The following is a 20,568-nucleotide window of genomic DNA, read 5'->3' on the forward strand; positions in this document are numbered from 1 at the left end:
GGCTAACCAGCGGACCGATCATTATCTTGGTCTTTACACGGTCACGGAAATATCATCCGTGACATTCTCCCACACCCAATCTAGCACGCCCTCGTGCTAGGGGAGAACGACTCCGCCCAAGGATCGTACGTACAGTACTGCCACAAACACACCAGCTTACTTGCTGAGTGGCCACCCGAGTCCTGCACTCTTCGGACCCACTCGCACCCGCGAGCCAACAGGAGTGGAGTCGACAACGGCCAACCATCCCGCCCGAGTCCCCACTTTTGGACCCACCTGCTCGGAGGCCTTTCTGGAGCGGTGCCGAGGCCGACCAATCCCAACGTGGGACCCCACGCGCACACGGCAGTAAAGTACGTCCGGCTCTGATACCAACTGTCACGGGGCTAGTCTTTCGACCCGTGCGGCACTTAGACAACCTTCACTGGAAGTCGCTAAGTAAGCCTAACTCGTATGAAAGGAGGATGCTTGGCTAAGAAGAGGAAAGGGAAAGCTTGAAGGCAAAGGAGAGTAGAGAGAGAATGTGAGAGTTCTATAGCTTTGAGAACTCAAGGATGATTTACAAATGAGGAGGGGTGAGGTATTTATAGGCCTCCCCTTGGATCTAGAATGTTCCCACCTCCTTAATGGACGGTGGAGATTAAATCTATCCTACGGTTACAATTGATTCTCTAGAATTCTCTTAACAAATATCTAGATATTTTAATGGAAGAATCTAGAGACAATATTAAAATATTGAGGCTAGAGTTGTGTAGGCTTCTCTAGAATGTTCTTGCACTATCTAGCACTCTTAAGGTTAGCTGGGAGCCTTCTGGAGGGTTCTGGAGCATTCCGGACCTCTTTAACCTTGTGAAAAATGACGAAACGTGACATTCTCCCCCACTTGATTTCTCGTTAGATAGTGCTAGATATTTTAATGGAAGAATCTAGAGACAATATTAAAATATTGAGGCTAGAGTTGTGTAGGCTTCTCTAGAATGTTCTTGCACTATCTAGCACTCTTAAGGTTAGCTGGGAGCCTTCTGGAGGGTTCTGGAGCATTCCGGACCTCTTTAACCTTGTGAAAAATGACGAAACGTGACATTCTCCCCCACTTGATTTCGCGACGCCCTCGTCGCGCCTTCCTCCTTGTAGCGTTGGATTTGGTCAGTGAACTGCCACAGGAGGTCTTCACGTTCCCAACTAGCTTCAAAGTCTGGTTGACCCTTCCACTTGATTAAGTACTCGGTGTAGTTGGGAACTCCTCTCTTCCTGATCACCCTGTCGGCGAGGATTTCTTCTATCTCCTTGTCGTACTCGGTGATGACCGCTGTCGGTGCTCTCTTAGAGATACCTCGAGATGGATCTTCTTCGTCTCCATAGTATTTCTTCAAGAGACTAACATGGACGACAGGATGAATCTTAAGCTTGGGAGGGAGTTGTACCTGGTACGCAACCTTTCCCACACGTTTAATGATAGGGAAAGGGCCTTCATATCTCCTGACCAAGCCTTTGTGGACTTTGCGTAGTGACTTGAATTGATTCGGTAATAACTTAACCATGACCAAGTCACCTACTTGAAATTCAATGGGGCGCCGCTTCTTGTCTGCCCACTTCTTCATTTTTCGAGAAGCTTTATCCAGGCATGCACGAGTAATGTCGGCTTCTTCTTGCCATTCTTTGGTAAACTTATAGGCAGCTGGATTGTCTCCCTTGTATGGAGTGGCAAGTGCGTTGGGGGTTAGAGGTTGTTGTCCGGTAACTATCTCAAAAGGGCTCTTACCTGTCGACTCACTTCGCTGCAAGTTGTAAGAGAATTGGGCCACATCGAGCAACTTAGCCCAATCTCGTTGATGAGCGCTCACATAGTGGCGAAGGTAGAGCTCTAACAAAGCGTTGATTCGCTCCGTTTGTCCATCGCTCTGAGGGTGAAAGCTTGTTGAGAAGTTCAAGTCTGTCCCCAAGAGCTTGAAAAGTTCTCTCCAGAATTTCCCGGTGAATCGGGGATCTCGATCACTGACGATGTTGAGAGGGATCCCCCATAGCTTCACGACATGCTTGAAAAATAAGCGTGCTGCTTCATCAACCTTGCAATCTGCTGGGGCTGGTATAAAGGTGGCATATTTGCTGAATCTATCAACCACCACTATGATACTCCCACATCCTTCAGACTTAGGGAGAGCAACTATGAAGTCCATGGAGACACTCTCCCATGGTCTCTCAGCCACCGGCAAAGGTTCGAGTAGACCAGCAGGATGTTGTTGTTCAACCTTATCTTGCTGGCACACTAAGCAAGTTCTCACATATGCTTCGACATCGTCTTGCATATGTGGCCAATAGAAATGATTTTGTACGAGAGCAAGTGTTCGTGCCATACCTGGATGTCCGGCCCACATGGAATCATGGCACTCTTTTAGGACATCCCTTCGAAGGTTGCCCCATTTCGGCACATAGACTCGGTTCCCAATGGTGTAGAGTATTCCATCATTCACCCAAAATCTTCGAGTCTTGCCTTCAGTAGCAAGCTTTACTAAGTTGCTTGCAGATGAGTCCTGAGACATACCTTCCTTGATTCGTTCAAGGAAGTCATTCTGGGGCATGCTTGTTGAGAGAGTGGCTAACTCGGCTTTCCGGCTTAAGGCATCCGCCACTACGTTTGCTTTGCCTGGCTTGTATTCCAACCGATAATCAAACTCAGCAAGAAAATCTTGCCAGCGAGCTTGCTTCGGGCTGAGCTTCTTTTGTGTTTGGAAGTAGCTCGTAGCAACATTATCTGTCATAATAGTGAACTTACTCCCAAGTAAGTAATGACGCCAGGTTCGTAGACAATGGATAATGGCAGACATCTCTTTTTCTTGCACCGTGTAGCGCCTCTCTGTGTCATTGAGTTTGCGGCTCTCGTACGCAATAGGGTGTCTTTCTTGCATTAACACGCCCCCTATTGCAAAGTCTGAGGCATCAGTGTGTACCTCAAACGGCTTGGAGTAGTCGGGCAAGGACATAACAGGCTCTTGCGCGACCATCTGCTTCAGCTTGTTGAAGGCATCCTGGCAATCTTGTGACCAATGCCAAGATTTGTTCTTCTTGAGCAAATCTGTTAATGGAGCAGTGATAGTTGAATACCCCTTGATGAATCGCCGATAGTAGTTCACCAGACCAAGGAATGATCTTAACTCTGGGACCTTGGTAGGAGGCTGCCATTCTTGGATGGCTCGAACCTTAGTTGGGTCCATTATGAGCTTTCCATCCTTGATCTTGTGCCCCAAGAAGTCCACCTCTTGTTTACCAAAAGAACATTTTTCCAGCTTAATGTAAAGTTCATGATCAGAGAGTACCTGGAAGACTTTCTTCAAGTGTTGAGCATGCTCTTCAAGAGTCTTGCTGTACACCACGATGTCATCCAAGTATACCACCACAAACTGGTCTAAGTAAGGGTGGAACAACTTGTTCATGAGTGTGCAGAACGTTGCCGGGGCATTCGTCAGTCCAAAGGGCATGACAAGAAACTCGAATGCTCCATATCTCGTCACGCAGGTTGTCTTCGGTTCATCACCTGCGGCGATGCGTACTTGATAGTACCCGGATCGGAGATCAAGCTTAGAGAAGTACCTGGCTTTCCCAAGCTGATCGAACAAGTCGGCGATCAAAGGTATTGGGTACTTATTCTTGATGGTAATCTTGTTCAAGGCCCTGTAGTCGATGCACATTCGCAACGATCCATCCTTCTTCTTCTGGAAAAGGACTGGAGCACCATATGGGGCCTTAGATGGTTGAATATATCCTGAATCAAGGAGATCTTGCAGTTGTCTCCTTAACTCTTCAAGTTCTGGAGGTGACATGCGATAAGGTGCCAAGGCAGGTGGTTTGGCACCAGGCTCCAACTCGATCTGATGGTCTACCTCTCTTCTGGGAGGTAGTTTCTTGGGCAACTCATCAGGCATGACGTGCTTGTACTCCTGTAGTACCTCTTGGATACCAGGTGGCAAGGTTTCCCGTGGTTTGGTTGGGCCATCCTCTTCCTCGGCCAATGAACGTACAGTGGCAATATACCCTTCTGAGTTCTTGAGACCCCTCTTGAATTGCAAGGCAGAAATCATAGGGTTGGATTTCTCCAAGCGTTTCAAGGGGATTACCCGGATCATATTAGAGTCAATGACCACCATAGACTTGGCTTCGGGAATAGGGAAGGCATGTGCTTTGCAAAAGAAAGCAAGTCCCAATACAACTTTGAAATCATCCATAGGGACAACAGTAAAGTCTAGCTTACCTTGCCAGTCCCCGATCTTCACCTTCACATCCTTGGCAATCCCAAGGACTTGTTTGGCTGGGGAATTCACCGCCTTAATGGTGCCTTCTCCTTTGTTGAGTTGGATACCCAATCTCTTAGCTTCTTCAGCCTCCATGAAGTTGTGGGATGCTCCTGTGTCGAGCATGGCAGAGGCGGACTTGCCTTGAATGGCAAGATCAGCATAAAGTAGACCCTTCTCTTCCTTCTTAGATGGGGAAAAGAGTCCAGTCAAGGAATTCAAGTGTTGGAGGGAACCAAGGTCGATCTGTTGCTCCTTGTCCCGGTTATCCTTCATTTCAGCAACCAAGGCATTCATAGCTTTGCGGTTGGGGCAGTCCCGAGTCCAGTGTGGACCATCGCACACGAAGCATGGCCTCGGTGGCTTTGAGGCATCACGCCTGATTGAGGGTGGTTTATCCTGTCTAGAACTCCCACCAAAGAATCTACCACCATCCTTACGATCGAAATTCTTCTTTTGTCCTCCTTTGTCTCCTCCACTGCTACCAGGATTAGGCTTTTTGGACTTGGTGGAGTAGTCGATTATAGACTCAGCAGCAGCAATTGCCTCATCTAGAGTTTGCACTTTACGTCTATCGAGTTCTACTCTCGCCCAGTCTTTAAGTCCGTCCATGAAGTAGAAAAGAGCCTCCTTGTCGGACAGGTCCTCAATCTCAAGCATAATGGTAGTAAACTCTTTAATGTAGTCAGGAATACTACTAGTTTGTCTCAATCTACGAAGCTTACCTCGAGCCTCTGTCTCAGCATTGTGGGGAACAAAGTGCTTGCGGAGTTCTGACTTGAACAACTCCCATGTGTTGAGAGTGCAAAGGCCCTTTTCTCGTTCGGCATGCTTTCTGCGCCACCATAGTTGGGCTGCATCCCGGAGAAAAGTTGAAGCATTGTTGATTCTGATCGAGTCGTTAGAGACTCCCATGGCCTCGAAGTACTGTTCTAGGCCAAAGAGAAAATTCTCCACAATTGTAGCACTACGAGCCCCATTGTACATGGCCGGCTTGGGCACTTTCAGACCCTGAGAAGTGGCGTTTGAAGTACTACCACTAATAGGGCTACTCACACAGTGATGAGAATCCCATTCATGACGAATCTCATCCATTTGAGAGCGTAGACCTCGTACCTCATCTCTTACATATTTGCGGAGATCGGCGAGATCACGTCTGAGGGAACGAATGTCTTCCCCTAAATCATCGTTAAGGTCTGCAATCATCAACTTGGCAGCCCGTGTTATCTCAGCATTCTCTTGGAGGAGATTGTTGAGTTGATCGTTGAGTCCCCCTATAGTAGTTCTCACTTCCTCCATGTTAGATTCCAAGCTACCAACACGAGGTTCAAGAGACTCACCTGCGGGTGCCCTGCTCCGGCCTCGCTCTCGCTTGGACCTGGGGTGAGCTTGCTCCTGTTGTGCATGAGCTTGCTCCAGTGCTTCCGTGCCAACGACGTTTCCTTCCTCAGTTGCCATCGTACAATACCTTCCTTCAAACACAACGGTAGAACCGAGCTCTGGTACCAACTGTGTCACGGGCTGAGAGTCTGGCGCAGCACACGGCGCCCGTGCGGCGTCCTGGAGGACCCCATAATCCTCAGGACAAGCCTTACCACGTACGGATCACACTGGTTTCGCCCTGCCATGGGCTCATCAGGGAGGCGGCACTAGCCCCCCGACCAGTTGTGCACACAGTCCGAAGACTGAGGCAGAACACCCCCAATGCTAATGTCGCCCCCTTTACCCATATTGTGCGAGGCTAACCAGCGGACCGATCATTATCTTGGTCTTTACACGGTCACGGAAATATCATCCGTGACAATTAACTCTAAAAATTATTTTTCTACTTGAAATATAAATTGGGAAAGTTTTGTTTTTAAACTAGAGATGATCAGATTGTGACAAGATCCTTCACCATTAGCCTTATTAAATTGAAGTCTTTGAATTTAAAATCTCCCAAATAATGTGGTTGATGATTGGGACAAGCTTTGTGTTACGCATTGCATGACATGCTCCTCTACCTTGGACCCACCAACTGCTAACGCTTTAACCCATTTGATTTGTAGCATCTTGATAAGTCCACGACATAGTTTACTAGATTACGCATAGAACAAACGCAAGAAACCCCAAGTTGATCCATTAAAATTTTCCACAATCTTCAACCAAACAAGAAGATTTGATTCTTTCAGAGTGGGTTATCTTTAGTGAACTAAAGGCAAATGTTCCCACTGGACTTTAGACAAGCGTCTGCTGTAAAGGTTCCTCCTACCCTTTTCATTTACATTCAATCCTATTCATATATAAGACCGCCATGAGAAGCAACCTGCCACAGGATGCCACACTCTGCTCTACTTCTCACAAAAACACCTTTTCATGCTTCACTCTAGCCCTCTTCTGTACGTGCAGGAATCTACCTACCACCATCAAGAAACATCTTTCTCCCCACCATACATGGGGTCACTTTGCAATTACAACGCCTTAACTGTAATATTTCAATTTAAATTTTAATAATTAATTTAGATTAATAGAAATTTAAAAAAAAATAATATTTAGAGGTAAGAAAATTAATAGAAAATGATTATTAAATCTAATTTAGGATATAATTTTAAATTAAAAAAAATTTTAAAAAAAAATAAATTTATTAAAAAAATTAATTAAAAAAAATTATTAAATTATTATTATAATAAAAAAAGGGGAAAAGGTATGCCAAAAAAAAAGGAAGAAGAAAAGAAAACGAATTTGCTTTCGGCGCCGCATGAATAGTAAATATAAAATAATAATAAAAAAAAGGGGGAGAGAGAAGAAGAAATAATAAAAAAAATGTGTGGGACCCACTGAATTTTTATAAAAACTTACCTTCCTTCATTTCCTCATTCATTCCTGCGCGCGAGCTGAGGCGGAGAGAACGCGAGTAACCGGTGCGAAATATCTAAATTTTTAAGGTAAGAGTTTTTAATAGGATATTTAGGGTGTGATTTTAAGCTTTTCAAGACTAAGTAAGTGTTCTAAAAATTTTTCTTAGTCATCCTTCTTATTTAGTTTCTGAGTTTGTAGTGGTAGAAAATTTAAGATCTGGAAGAGGGATGAATTTATGTTGAATAAATATGATTTTTGAGGTTGTCAGTAGTATAATAAATGTTCTAGAGTATAAATTTATTGATGATCTTTGAATCCGTGGCTTATGGATCAAATTTTAAACTAGATCTGAAAATATATGTTGATTTATTGAGGTTTAGATGATTATTTGGGATGAGAAATGAATTATTATGGTTATAGGATTATGATTCTAAGCTAGAGACTTAATTTTTAATTTTTGGGTATTTTAGGTACGAATTTATGAAATAAAAAGAAAATTTTGATAATAAAAATTAGTTTAGAAGTTGATTTTTAGATTATTAATGTTTATTGATAATTAAAAGAGGAGTTAAAAATTTTACTTAATAGTATTAACTATAGATTTGTATTAAGATTGAGATTAAGAATTATGTTATATTTTTAATTCTATTATTAGAATTATTTTATTAGTTTCAAAAATTGAAACTAATATTTATAAATAATATGTTATTTGTAGATTGTATTACTGGTGAAGATTGTGGTGAGAGAGAAATTTAAGGAATAATTTATTGAAAAAGCCACAAGGTAACCATGCTTTTAATTTATGATTAGCGTTACTTCATGTTAATTGGGTGATTATTGAGAAAATTATGAATTTTTTTTATTGTATATTGTGCAATATTATTATTATGAATTTGTTTGACTATTGTGGGAGGTGTTGGGAGACTTGCTATTGTTGTTGTATTTATGTGCCACGTGGTATGCCCCTATTGGAGCTCAATAGGTGGTTTGTAAGGGCTCGGGCTAATCTACCTTTGGCCGGGTAATTTAGCACCGAGTGAGGGCTACGGCTCGAGGTTAATGGAGGGATATAAGGATGGTTGTTTGTGTGTATTGTAATATTTCATATATTTGTTGGAATTATATTATTTTTAATTTTCACTTAGTAAGCACACACTTAACTGTTTGTATACACTATCATAAATTGGCTTTGGTTACTGGGACTTTTGAGTCTCATTATGTGGTTAACAATTTTCAGGAGAAGAGCCACGAGTGACACGTGGAGGAGTCCCAGAGGCTTAGTGGTATAGATCCACTGTCTCTTTTGGGTATTTAATTTATGATTTATAATGTGTTATATTGCCAATATTAGGGCTTTTTGTTTATTGTCAATTATATGAATATATAAATGTAATCATGCCTTTCAAACTATTTCTATTTTTAGTACAATTTGGATGACTGTAATTTTAATATTTGGTTTACTTTGGATTGGTTAAAATGGCATGATTATAAGGCCAAATAACTGGTTTGTGTTGAAAATTTATTAAATTGCTTATTTTACTTGTTAGGAGTATAAGGATGGACAAATGTGATTTAGTTTACTTATTGGGAGTATAAGGATGGACAAATGTGATTTAACCTAATGGCATGTAGGAGGTAAAAATTTATCTGAAATGTTAATTATAAAATATTTTATATTGAAATTATTGATATAAAAATGTGTTCGGTGGCTTTAACCCAACTATGGTTGAGTTAAATTATTTAAAAAAAAAAATTTGGTGTGTTACATTAACTATGCTCATCCTTCTAGAAGGATCCATAAGAATAGCAGATCTATCTTTTTTATACAACACGACTTTTGTCTTCTATCTTAGTAGAAGAAACAATGTAACCAAAACGGCAAAACATCATGCAGGAGCTTTATAGATGCTTCATACACAAGAAAAAGTCTTCAAAGATAAAATCACATTAATACCTAGAATGCATGGGGGAAATAAGCTCTGTTTAATTCCTTGCTGAGTTCCTATCACATTAATTGGTTCACGAGCAAAATTGATATACACAAGATATCTTATCATATAAAAAAGGAAAAAGGAACAAAAGAATTTCTGCATCATGAACGGCTAAGAGGCTAAAAGAAAGTACAATGGCCTGCATACTGGGTAAAATTATCGCCCCCTCTCATAAAGGTTCTAGATGGTACTCTCTTGGCAAGTGTCAGAGTGTCCGATGTGCCGTCTCATATTGTTGAAGAAAGACCGAGATTGGATTAGAATACCGTGACTCACTCTGGTAATTTCAATCGGTTAAATATGACAAGAAAACTCTGCTCTGGCACAACATAAAGGAAACCAAGATCTGCGCCTTTTACATATGGTCCAATGCCCTGAATATGTTAGTGAAGAAAAGGAAAAATGTCAAAAGAAATCACGCTGATACATTCCGGTTTGCAAGAAGAAGTGTTATTTTTTTCACATAAGAAATACTACCACACATCTAACTATTCATTTACCTTGCCATTAAGCTGGAGCAATTCCCCATCAACCCATTTTGGATTTCGAAAGCCAAACTCAGCTATTCTCCCTTGACCTTTATAACTTGCCACCTGTTTGTTCATAAATGATTCAATATTTTGATATTCAAAATAAGTTGCATGCGATCAAAACAGTACAAAGGGTGACGATAAGGAAGGCCATAAAAAAATGTCAAGAACTACACATTGGGGTAAAGAGAAAGCATTCTTCAAGTACATGTATACGCACTTTGACTGGGGGGAAAAGCATACACAATAAGATGGGAAGAAAAATGAGATGACAGAAGTTAAATTGACTGACAGTCAAAGAATAAAACTCTTTTGAGAGGAAGGGAAAAAGCAATTCTTTTATGCCAAGTGCCAATATTGATAAATTCCAATTTACCAACAATATAGAAGTTAACTCCTGGGCTCAAAAAAAGATATAAATTAAACAATGAGAACAGCAGGCATGAAATTAAATTGTTAACTTCAAATATTGGTCATACCTCTGGCATGATGGTCTTGTCTTCAAAGAAATTTATAAATAAATATGCATGCTTATACGTGGCCCAAAAAGAAAAGTACGCATCCATATCCATATACGTACCAAAAAAAAAAAAAATTCAAACAATGAACTGTAATTACCACTCCTAATTCATCTGGATACATTCCATGGTTGGTGTTGCGATTGCCTCTCCCAATTTTAGCACGAAATGTCACCTAAATACCAAGTATACAAATTCAAATTTTATTAATATGTTTGAACATTATATGAGAATGTAATATGGCAGGAATCAAGGGATTCAAAATGCAAAAACCTGGCCAGAAGGAACATTAAGATCCCCAGTCAGCTTCACTGCCTCTACATATTCAAAGAACTCCATATCTGAGGAATTGTTTTCCTTGCCCAGATTACTCCAGTGTCCAAACTTGCGCCTCAATTGCACCACTTCAGTGCCATAAGGGCCAAATGCACCAACATAGAGGCCTAAATGTCAACCAGCAGATTTCCATTTCATTCTCTTAGCCATTCTCAGCTCATCTTGCGAAGAAAATAATCAAAAGAAAAGTACAAATAATCTTACCATCAAAAGGGTCTAAATCACCTTGTGAAGTCATAATCCGACTGAAAGATGTGTATTCAGATAATCTACTTCTTTTCTGTGCTTGACTAATTGCAAGTTTGACAATTTCACGCACACTTTTGGACACCTAACTCAAGTAAAATATTTTTCAGTTTATTGTCAAGGAAAACATAACATTGTAACTGAAAGTTAAGAGTACGAGTACTTCATAAGAGGGACAGGCAGAAACCACAATCTGATCTCATATTTCTAGGTAATTTTAGATGCATAAATACATGACTGGAATCCATATTTTACTACTCACTGTCATTGTTTAGTTTGAAAAAAGATCACCAAGAACATATGCAATGGCAAAGATAACCAAGTCATGTCAAACTATTTAGAAAAGTAACTATGAGCTCATAATATGACTGTCCAAATGTTCTGCCTTTATCAAGATGAAGTATGATTCATTCTTTTTTCCGGCCAGAAGCATCATTCATTCAGTACTAGACATCTGTCTATAATTAGTATATGAATACTTTAGCATGAAAATTCAGGGAGAGTCATTTTTATCATGATGAAAAACCTCAAATTCTTACCAAAAAACAATATCATAATTATGATCATCACAATAGATATTTCTTATTTATATAACTTAACGGAAAAAATATTAACATTCTTAAAAATGATTTAACGTGTTTCATCTCACCTTGGAAGAGACTTTGTCAGAACTCCAAAATGCCTTGGCAACATCAGGAGGCATAAGCTCTGAGACTCCTTGTGTTGCCAGAGCTGCCACTTTGATATTGGATACTTTATTTTCTCTAATATCATAGTCTAGATTTCTTCTAGGGATATGCAAGACAAAAGAATCCCTTTCCAAATCTTTTATTTCAGCTGGAAGACGCATAAATTCATCTTTGGCAGGAGCTTCTTCATTATTGTGTACAACCCCACCAATAAAAAGCTTCATATCCAAATCCTTTTCATCTCCAGCGGCATCACTATCTCCGTGTAAAGTGACCTCATCAGTTTCATCCAGATTACTAGCTTCCTCTTCAGGATTCTCATTGGAGTTAGTTTTATTACTCTCTTCCTCCATCAATTGCTTCACAGGATCATTATCCTCAGTCCCTTCCTCTTCAACATCAATATCCATGACTTTAACTTTCAATCCTGGAATTTTTTCTTTGAGAAAGTTGATGACATTTTTTATGCCCTCCTCAGTTGCTCCCTCAATACTACTGCTTTTCTCATCACTTCTCTCAACCTTCTCTTCATGTTGCTGCACTTCAACTGAAGGAACATTATCAACTTCAGGTTTGGACGGGTTTTTTGCAAGCACAGATGGAGAGTTACCCGTTGAATTTCCTTTAGCTCGTCGCAAGTACACCACCTGTCAAAACACATGACATGTACTGCTTACAGAAGTATACAGAACCTGGAAGATATGAATACAGTAGAATCCCACTAAATGCAGGCCAGTGAAAAAGCAAGTTTTTGCTGATATTATCCAAGACCGCCAAAAATCCCCATCAAATACAAATTTTCATTGCGAGGATTGTTCTCCCACTGTGCATACTGCACAGGTAGTCAGAGACCAACAAGCAAACATATAGTAGGTTTGAACCTATAAGCTCATCCTTCCACCCTATTCCTGGAGGTATTTCTAGTTGTTAGATCGACAAATTCCACTAGTAAACATTTTTTTGGAGGGACAGTACCCCTTACGACTATCTTAGTAACTCATGTTTGTGCCATTTTACAGAAAATATAAAGCATGCATCGTTTATTGGGAAAAAAATAAAAACAAATTAGTTGAACAATTTGAACATTACCTGCATATGGTATGAGTCGTCGGAGTTTTTTACAACATAAATTTCAAAAATTGGAGTCCCAGGGGAACCTGTGACCAGCTGTCTGTAACAAACAAAAGTAAGCAGTGCTGAAAAATTAATGAAGGGCAAAGTAGAAATAAGAAAGATCGTACCTTGGACTGTAACTCTTGCCAACAAATCTGCCCATACTGGGACTGATGCGTATTATTCTGCCAAAGGGGTCATCTGAATCTTTGGTGTAGCCTACCCACCAACCCACCTGCACATAATGGCAAGAATAATTAATTGACATTAAGACAGCCCTTTGCAATAATTACATATCTGTTAGTAAAGCTTCGGTTAGGACCATCATTATTTCTCACAATCACCAATGCATTTGTGCTGCCATTTACAAGCCATCTTTCTGGATGGACATTGGTTCTTCCCAGACCGCAGCATAGATTTATTAACAAATACTTGTTCCTTCAATAGCTAAATCAGGGGAACAATTTCCTTTTTTAAGATTCTTAATCTGGAGACAAGTAAAGCTGACTTCCTCCTACCATGTAACATTTCCCAATTAAATGTTTCCAAATTACAATGATTCCAAGTTCAATCTTGTCTTGTTTTCACTCTATCGCCAATAATTTATTTATTTATGAAAAGAAGATAAATATCTATAATATTAGGATTCAAATATTACTCCTGCTTTTACCTTGGGCAAAATGCACAGATGTCTGCCAGCAGAAATAATCATTAGAGGGGGAAAAAAAATTAAATCTTTCAGTAAAAAGACACCAATGTTCTTGAGAATAGATCATAAAAAACTACAAGAAAAAGCGCTGTAGAATAACGGATGGTAGAAGTAGCAATTGAGAAAGATACCAGTCCACTTCCAGTATGTCTAGATAATTTTGAAGCTTCATGGTATCGCTCTTCATCTATGGCCCTCTGCAATATAGAGAAAATTTTGTCACCAATAAAGATTATAGACCCTACAATAATTAGAAGGGTTGAGAGTCTGGAGACTCTAACTAATTGAAATTTGATCTTGCCTTCAACTGAGACATGATATCAGCAACACTATCCATTGATGTTGCTTCAGACAGAGCCCTTTTTAATTTTGCTGCTTCTTGAAAGTCTTCCTTTTCAATCGCCTCTTCAAGTTGAAACTGAAAAGCATAGAATGATTGCATATACTTAAGCATCAGTAAATCATCTTTGAAATGCTGCCCAAAATTTGTTACGGTTTTCGATTTCTCACTAACGGCAAGGCAATCGTTCTTTAACGTAACGACGCTCAAATAGCATTCTTCATAACTTTAATGAACAAATGATAATTGGAGAATCCGGAAACGCGCTTCGTAGAGACAATTTCGCTGAATATAGAAGAATTTCGAAAATATTCACAACTAAAAGTGCTCTTGGCTTTTCACTCATCATGGACCAGTCAGATCGATTGAGAGACTGGCAAAATAAAATGTACACTTAAGTCTATAGAGCTAGGGTGGAAAGGGAAATAGAAATTAAAAAAAAAAAAAACACACAAACACCCAGGGGGAAAAACAAAGAAAGAAAAGAAACAGGAAGCTAGAGAAATCAAAGCGAACCAAAGTGAATCACGATGAGCAATCAAAAGGTGCACCTTAAGAACAGAGGCAAAGTTCTCAGCCTGTTCAATTTCAGAGAAATGGCGGCTCCATCGGTTCCAATCCCAATCCAGAGAAGAAGGAACATTACCATTGTCGTTGCTGTCGTGAGTGGTGGTCGCACAACGGCAACATAAGTCTGAATTCTTGCGGTTCCGACGGGAGAAGATCGATAGCCTGCTTTGAACAGCACAGCCCCAACCAAGAAAGAAGCTGACGCTGACTGATTTCTTTGGGTTGGCGTAGACATCGAAACCAGAGAAGGGTCTTGGTTGTGAGCTGGAGAGAGGTTGTCCCACTGCCCACGTATTCGCCACCGTCACCACCATCAGTCTATCGCCGTTTATTTTCAGGCAAGGGTTCGATTTTCAGGGGAAGCTGTCTTGCGAATTGGACTTAACAGCAACAAGCGACTCAGCGAGGATAGAGATAAACTTTGTCTTCGTACGTCATTATCATGGTACAGGAAAAAATTAGAAAAATCGTTGGCAAGAGCTTAATGATAAAAAGTAAATCTGCTCTCCTGATGGCAAATATAAATAATTAATTGAATTTGTTTTCTTTCATGATAAAATGATTATTGGATGTTTGCCAAAAAAAACAAATTATAAAGGGTGAAATTACAACAAATTAAGAGGGATATTTCTTTAGAATTTAAAAAGTGAATAATAATTTACTTTTATTTTAGTTAAATAGCATAGTTTACTCTCCTTTTTTTTTAAGTCCAAAACATGGTATTTTTCTCGCTATTTAAAAAAAAAACAATGGTTACCAATTATTCTCTTTATGTTACTGAGATTAAATTCTGCACACATTGTCCCATAGGATGACATGCCTTACCCATATTTTTTATGGAAACGATGCCCATATTTGGTGACAGAATATTGCATTTTTCATGCACTTATATGAAATTAGTAAACACTATTCACGAATTTTTTTAATTTTTATATTTGATCTTTATGCTTTTATATCCATTATTTAAATATATTTTTTCAAAATAAGTAAATTTAAAATAAAGAAATTAATATATTTTTATAATAGTAAAAAATATTTATAATCTCAATATCGGTCAAACTATGGGCAGGAAAGCTATTGCTCTATCAATAAACACGATTTATGCATTTGCAGAAAGAATAATTTTTTTTTTCCAAAATAAGGTTCTTGTTCAATTTATTTTATTTACATTATTACATCTCTCTTATCAAATTAAATAACCATGAAACAAGGAAATGCTTTTGAAGGTTAAAAGAAGAAGAAGCAAATTTTGGATCAAAAATAAATAAACAAATATTACCAAAAAAAAAAAAAAAAATATGTCTATTCTAAGCACAACAGCTTCCACAACTCAAAAATTCTTTAAAAATCATGGCAATGTGAAATAAAAGGATCGGCGCCATGTGTGCAGGTTCCATTCCTAAAAATCTGTAGTTGTCCATTAGCCAACCCCAAGTGGCCGAATCTGATTTGATTGTGTAAAATGAATCAAGGGGGAGGTCCACTGATTGTTAACCCTAGCAGATATAGTCTCGAGATGTTTGAAGCAGACCCGGGGTGGTTCTTACACCACACTTACTTGAATGGGCCAAAATCGAAATTCCATTTTTAACAGTTTATAACCCCCTCAAAGTTGGGTAATTGGGTGCTCTTTCCTTTCATATATTTGTGTGTGTGTCACTCAATTTTTTAAAAAATTAATTAACTATAATAATTATGTTTATAAAATAAAAAAGTTAAACTAAAATACCTTATATTGATCAATATAAATATACATTAATTATTTCTCATTAATATAAATAAATGTGTATATGATTTTACTTGTAAAAAATAAAAAAATAAAAGTAAGAGTTTCTCCAATAAATAAGAACAAATAAGTGTTTTTGACGCCATCAACTCCGGATGATGAAATATTGAAAACCACGTTTCCAAGGAAGTTGCGGGGTCAAACAAACATGGGGACATAAAGGATAGAACCCTGTCCAGAACCGTAAGACGTGAACGCCAAATCATACCTTGCACATATCCAAACATTTCCTAAAATTTCGGGCCAGCATCAATGAGAGCAAACATACACAGAAGATTCTTAGAAAGGTTTAAAAAAATTATAAATCAAGTGATGCCCTTGATCTAATCACCAAGCTTTCCATGAAATATTCCAACTTACTGATCTATCAAGATTCAAGAATCACTTGCAGCCCTGAAGTAAAAAGAACTTATTCCGTACAAGGAACTACTGAAAAAAGGGATGTCAGGGAAAATGGGCGCAAAAGAAGGGACCAAATTCAACTTACAATTATTTTTAACTCTTTACATTTCACTGAACAAAAAACAATTACACGTCTACATCTCTAATCTACGTTAGCTAAGAGAAAAACAAATACCAAAAGGCTCGGATGCCCGCCCCACCTTTCCTTTTTGGGCCGGGCGGGCTAGTATTTTCAGGTTTCTGTCACTTCCCGCAGAAGGAAATAGATCCATTTCATCATGGATCAAATGCGAAAATTTCTGGTTATGTATATACCATTTTATATAGCTTCATAAAATGGCCAGATATGGATACTCGACTTCAATTTCTTAGAATGGATTTAAAGTATGACAGAAGTAATGAAAATGTCATTCTAGTTTGGTGCAGAGGAGAGACTGACAGGCATGCATTCGACTGAACGGCCTTGGTCTCCAATTGATGCATTTCGTGTTACGACAGGCACACTACCATTCTCTGCATTTTCTGAAGTATTACGCACCTCACCACCCGGCCCAGCGATTTCTGAACGCACTGGGCGGAGCAGACCCTGTAATCTCAACAAATAACTCTGACTAGAGGGTTGACCTCTCACATATCTTGTTGTCGTCACAACACTGGCAGAAGATCGTTCTGATTCAGGACGGAGATTGGACAGAGCACTAAGGTCAAGATTTGGAAATACTGAACAGCGGCACCGAGGACATTTTACATTAAGGCGAAGCCACTCATCAATGCATTCAACATGAAAATTATGAGCGCAAGGCAGGCCACGGACCTGCATCAAGTTGAAAACCTTATTTTCTATACACCTATAGCATTTCAAATTTCTTACAAGTATATGGCTCCCAGAATTAGAGGTACACAGAAAATTAAATATCAAAATGCACAGGAAAATATAAAGCAATTTGAAAGCAATTTAAAATTTAATTTGTTTATTATTGCCCTATATGGCCCCATATATATTCAGTTGGTACAAAAGGGCCCATTAGCTTTTCAAGTAATTGATTAAAGAACATGTTTCTGAGCAACAATACAACAAACATCTTAAGGCATCCCTTATGCTTAGACCCTTAAATAGTGAAAAGCATACCTCATTCCCCTCGTGGAATTCTTCTAAGCAGATGGGGCATTCACTACAGTCAGTTGGAACAGCCTTCAACCTGAACTTTGGGAGTTCCTGAATTAAAGCTTCAACTGCTTCTCTCTGTGCCAAACCCATAAAAGCACTCAAAATATCAGTTGTGAAAGTCAATAAATATGCAAAAGATAATTTTAAATATGATTTACAAAGAAATGACACAGCATAGTCATTCACATCCATGTCGCCTATAAACATCAAGCTAGCAAAGAACAAAGTATGACTATTTCATGAAGAAAATTTAAGTAGTGGAATTTATTCATGATCATTTGTGATGTTCACTGTGCTTAGAACAAAGTAAGGTAACACTGCTTTACAGAACTTTTGAATAGAAAATAAGGCGTTTTCAAATATCAGCTAAAATTACCTGAGCTGGGGTTAGGTATAGACCAGGATGATATGCGCCAGCATCTTGGCCCATACCCCTTGTTTCCTGACCAGCAGCTTCAAATGCCCAATCAGGCACTCGGATCATGTCCACCAGAACCTAGAGAGAGAAGGAAGGGGGGGAGTAATTGCTACAATTAGATTACTAACAGAACATAATCACAAAACAGAACGGAAATGAATATACAATTAGATTATTAGACCTAAGAACATAATCACGGCCACACTCCAATGCATGCTGTATATGAAACGTCCATGAAATGAAGAGACAGCGTAATGCTAATTTTATTGCCTCGAGAAAGAAGCCAGAAGTGAGACCATGGTAATAATGCATTGTCCATAAGATTATTCATGATGGCAATGAAATACTTCTCTCAGAGCACAATCATCACAACGTGCATTAAAAAAGGCGCAGTTACCAGAATAATTCAAATTCATAAAATGCTAAAAATGATGAGGTTCCCAAAAACCAAATCAAGATAAGAAAGTTAGAGCGTACAACATCATGATAAAAACTAGAAAGGAAATAGTAAAGAATCACAATACAAATTTGTCAATGAGCAAGCTTCAATACTATATCAGATTGATAGAAATTCAAATCTCAACAATCAATAGAGGGCAGTGGTAGACTAAAAAGCCACAAGAATACACAGTAAAATAATTTTTCAGTCCCTCTCATTTAAACAAAAATAAGAAAAGGAGAAAATCATTTCCATATTGTTCATGGTTATGTTAGAAATGCTCCAATTTGAGGAGCCTCATGCCGTAAACTATATGGAGTTTCCAAGAGATATGCAACTATTACTGCCATGTATAATATGTTGAAGGCTTACTCCATATTCAGACACAGGAATACCCTGCTGGGCACGTAACAAATGTGCTTGTCTTCGGGCCAACCACTGCAACAAAAAAGTTGAACTAGATCAAGAAGAGAATGCCAGTATACCACAATAGCAGCCAGCAGACAACAAAGATGAATAACAAATGGCAGGAAGGGGCAGCAGATAGTCCCCTGGACATAAGCAATGCATAACATGCAGAATAAAAATAAACTTTTCTCATTGAACCAGATAATAGGGTACCACTAACCTTGCCTAATGACATGCAAGCAACGCAAAGTAGTCCACAGTAGCTGAAAAGTAACCAGATGAGGAAGCCCCATTTCTGACCTTCTTCAGGCAACTGCAGATAAATATTTGCATTATGTGCCTAAAATCTTTCTACAAAAACATCATTGAGGTTTGAATCAAAATAAGACATACGCAGTTCCTGGCACTAGTGAACCACAATGTACCAATGATAGTCCAAGCCCAGAGAAATGGATATAGAAGCAAAGCAAGTATTGAAAGGACCACTACTCTTCCACAGAAGCGGGCATATCTCTGTTGCCACCCAAAGTCTCTACGAGAACAGCAGGAAAAATGGAAAATGAAAGCAACACTGAATCAGCACCTGGATTTGACTGGTCATAACCTTGTTGAACTTCATTTTGCCTTGACGACATATTAATGATTCAGAAACACTACAGTGGATTTAACCATATAGTGAAATCCTAGAAGTCAGCCATGACAGAAAGTGACCATGAATGACTTTGCATTTAAATGATCTACATCATGTATGCAAGCATTATATTCCAGAATTCCATATTTTGGAAGAGTCTTTTCCATAGAACCACCAGGCATAACAATCCCATGGCCACATCTAATTTTCCACAAATCTCAACTAAACCCCTTCTTTTCTTGCCTAACAGGGTTTATCTCACTCCACACCACACATTCCAGGCATTCCTGCATTGAATATTCCAACTAGATAACTAGGCTATCGCATCAACTTCTCTACAATTTTATAACCAAGTGGTGCTATTATAATCCATAATTCCATATAATATCAAATACAGCTGTGTTAGCGTCATGCAGATTGAGTTCAACACCAATATCAGCAGGCTTTTAGTTGATGCTGTGATCACCTTGATCTTGTGCATTGTTCTTAATCACAAAATACAGGTATTTGTACAATCATATTTGGCAGATCTTTAATTAATTATAAACATGGAAGAAATGAGAATTATGAATTTCCACGCCTCATCTTTCATACTGTTTTTATCAATGCTTCCTTCATTGAAGCATAAGCCCAAAGTAATTCTGCTCAATCAACATTTAAAATTAAAATAAATGTTAAGAAAAATACAACACAAATCTTTATCATATAGTCAGGGCAAAATTTTTAGATGGAAGGCCTTACAAACCCATTCCGGCAGAAAGTCCATTATCAACAAACATCATCAACCGAAAGATAAAACACAGTAGAGTAGTCAACCTGAACAACGAAATAGACAGCAACTCATTATTGTGGCCAAACTTCCATAACTTGGAATAGAAAGCCGAACAGCATATCACAATGGAGGAACTCACCACAATCCATATGTGCAAAGGGTGTGTACAGGTATGATACCGATTCAATTAATCGCGACAATAACTCTATAAGTCAAATGACTTAAGAAAACAATAGAATTATAATCCTCTGTATGAGAGGGAGGGAGTGAAGGTGAGGGTGGCGCTGAAAACAAAGAAACCGTGAGTGAATTCGAAATGCGGGATAATGGTATGCAACTAAAGAATCCAAAACCTCAATTCTTGCAGAGAAATTAAAA

The 20,568-nt window shown here is 38.9% G+C and overlaps 2 protein-coding genes and 1 long non-coding RNA gene across 4 annotated transcripts; 1 reads left to right on the top strand and 2 right to left on the bottom strand.

Moving 5' to 3' along the window:
* Positions 1-7,700: 7,700 nt before the first annotated feature.
* LOC129295797 (uncharacterized) lies at positions 7,701-8,573 on the top strand. Its single transcript, XR_008589646.1, has 2 exons — positions 7,701-7,907; positions 8,362-8,573. It is a non-coding gene; the product is annotated as an uncharacterized LOC129295797 (long non-coding RNA).
* Positions 8,574-9,049: 476 nt separating this feature from the next.
* Positions 9,050-14,571, bottom strand: LOC129295795 (protein EXECUTER 2, chloroplastic-like). 2 transcript variants are annotated; one of them, XM_054934370.1, is made up of 11 exons: positions 14,148-14,571; positions 13,558-13,674; positions 13,388-13,453; positions 12,676-12,782; positions 12,524-12,605; positions 11,395-12,081; positions 10,704-10,830; positions 10,437-10,606; positions 10,264-10,338; positions 9,616-9,708; positions 9,050-9,489 (listed from the first exon to the last, which is right to left on the bottom strand). In XM_054934370.1, the coding sequence occupies exons 1-11, from the start codon at positions 14,478-14,480 to the stop codon at positions 9,388-9,390; spliced, it is 1,959 nt and encodes a 652-aa protein (XP_054790345.1). In that variant the 5' UTR covers positions 14,481-14,571; the 3' UTR covers positions 9,050-9,387. The 2 variants fall into 2 exon arrangements, with proteins under 2 accessions (XP_054790345.1, XP_054790346.1); XM_054934371.1 differs by having other exon boundaries at positions 14,243-14,558.
* A 1,850-nt stretch (positions 14,572-16,421) lies between these two features.
* On the bottom strand, positions 16,422-20,212 carry LOC129295798 (E3 ubiquitin-protein ligase SIS3-like). The gene is made up of 7 exons (XM_054934372.1): positions 20,160-20,212; positions 19,181-19,319; positions 19,008-19,100; positions 18,752-18,817; positions 17,899-18,018; positions 17,484-17,597; positions 16,422-17,168 (listed from the first exon to the last, which is right to left on the bottom strand). Exons 1-7 carry the CDS (start codon positions 20,198-20,200, stop codon positions 16,767-16,769), a joined length of 975 nt encoding a protein of 324 aa, XP_054790347.1. The 5' UTR covers positions 20,201-20,212; the 3' UTR covers positions 16,422-16,766.
* Positions 20,213-20,568: the final 356 nt, after the last annotated feature.

The sequence above is a fragment of the Prosopis cineraria genome, unplaced genomic scaffold (genome assembly GCF_029017545.1).
Source record: "Prosopis cineraria cultivar Desert tree isolate PC_DT_omini unplaced genomic scaffold, ASM2901754v1 PC190, whole genome shotgun sequence".
Lineage (NCBI taxonomy): Eukaryota > Viridiplantae > Streptophyta > Magnoliopsida > Fabales > Fabaceae > Prosopis > Prosopis cineraria.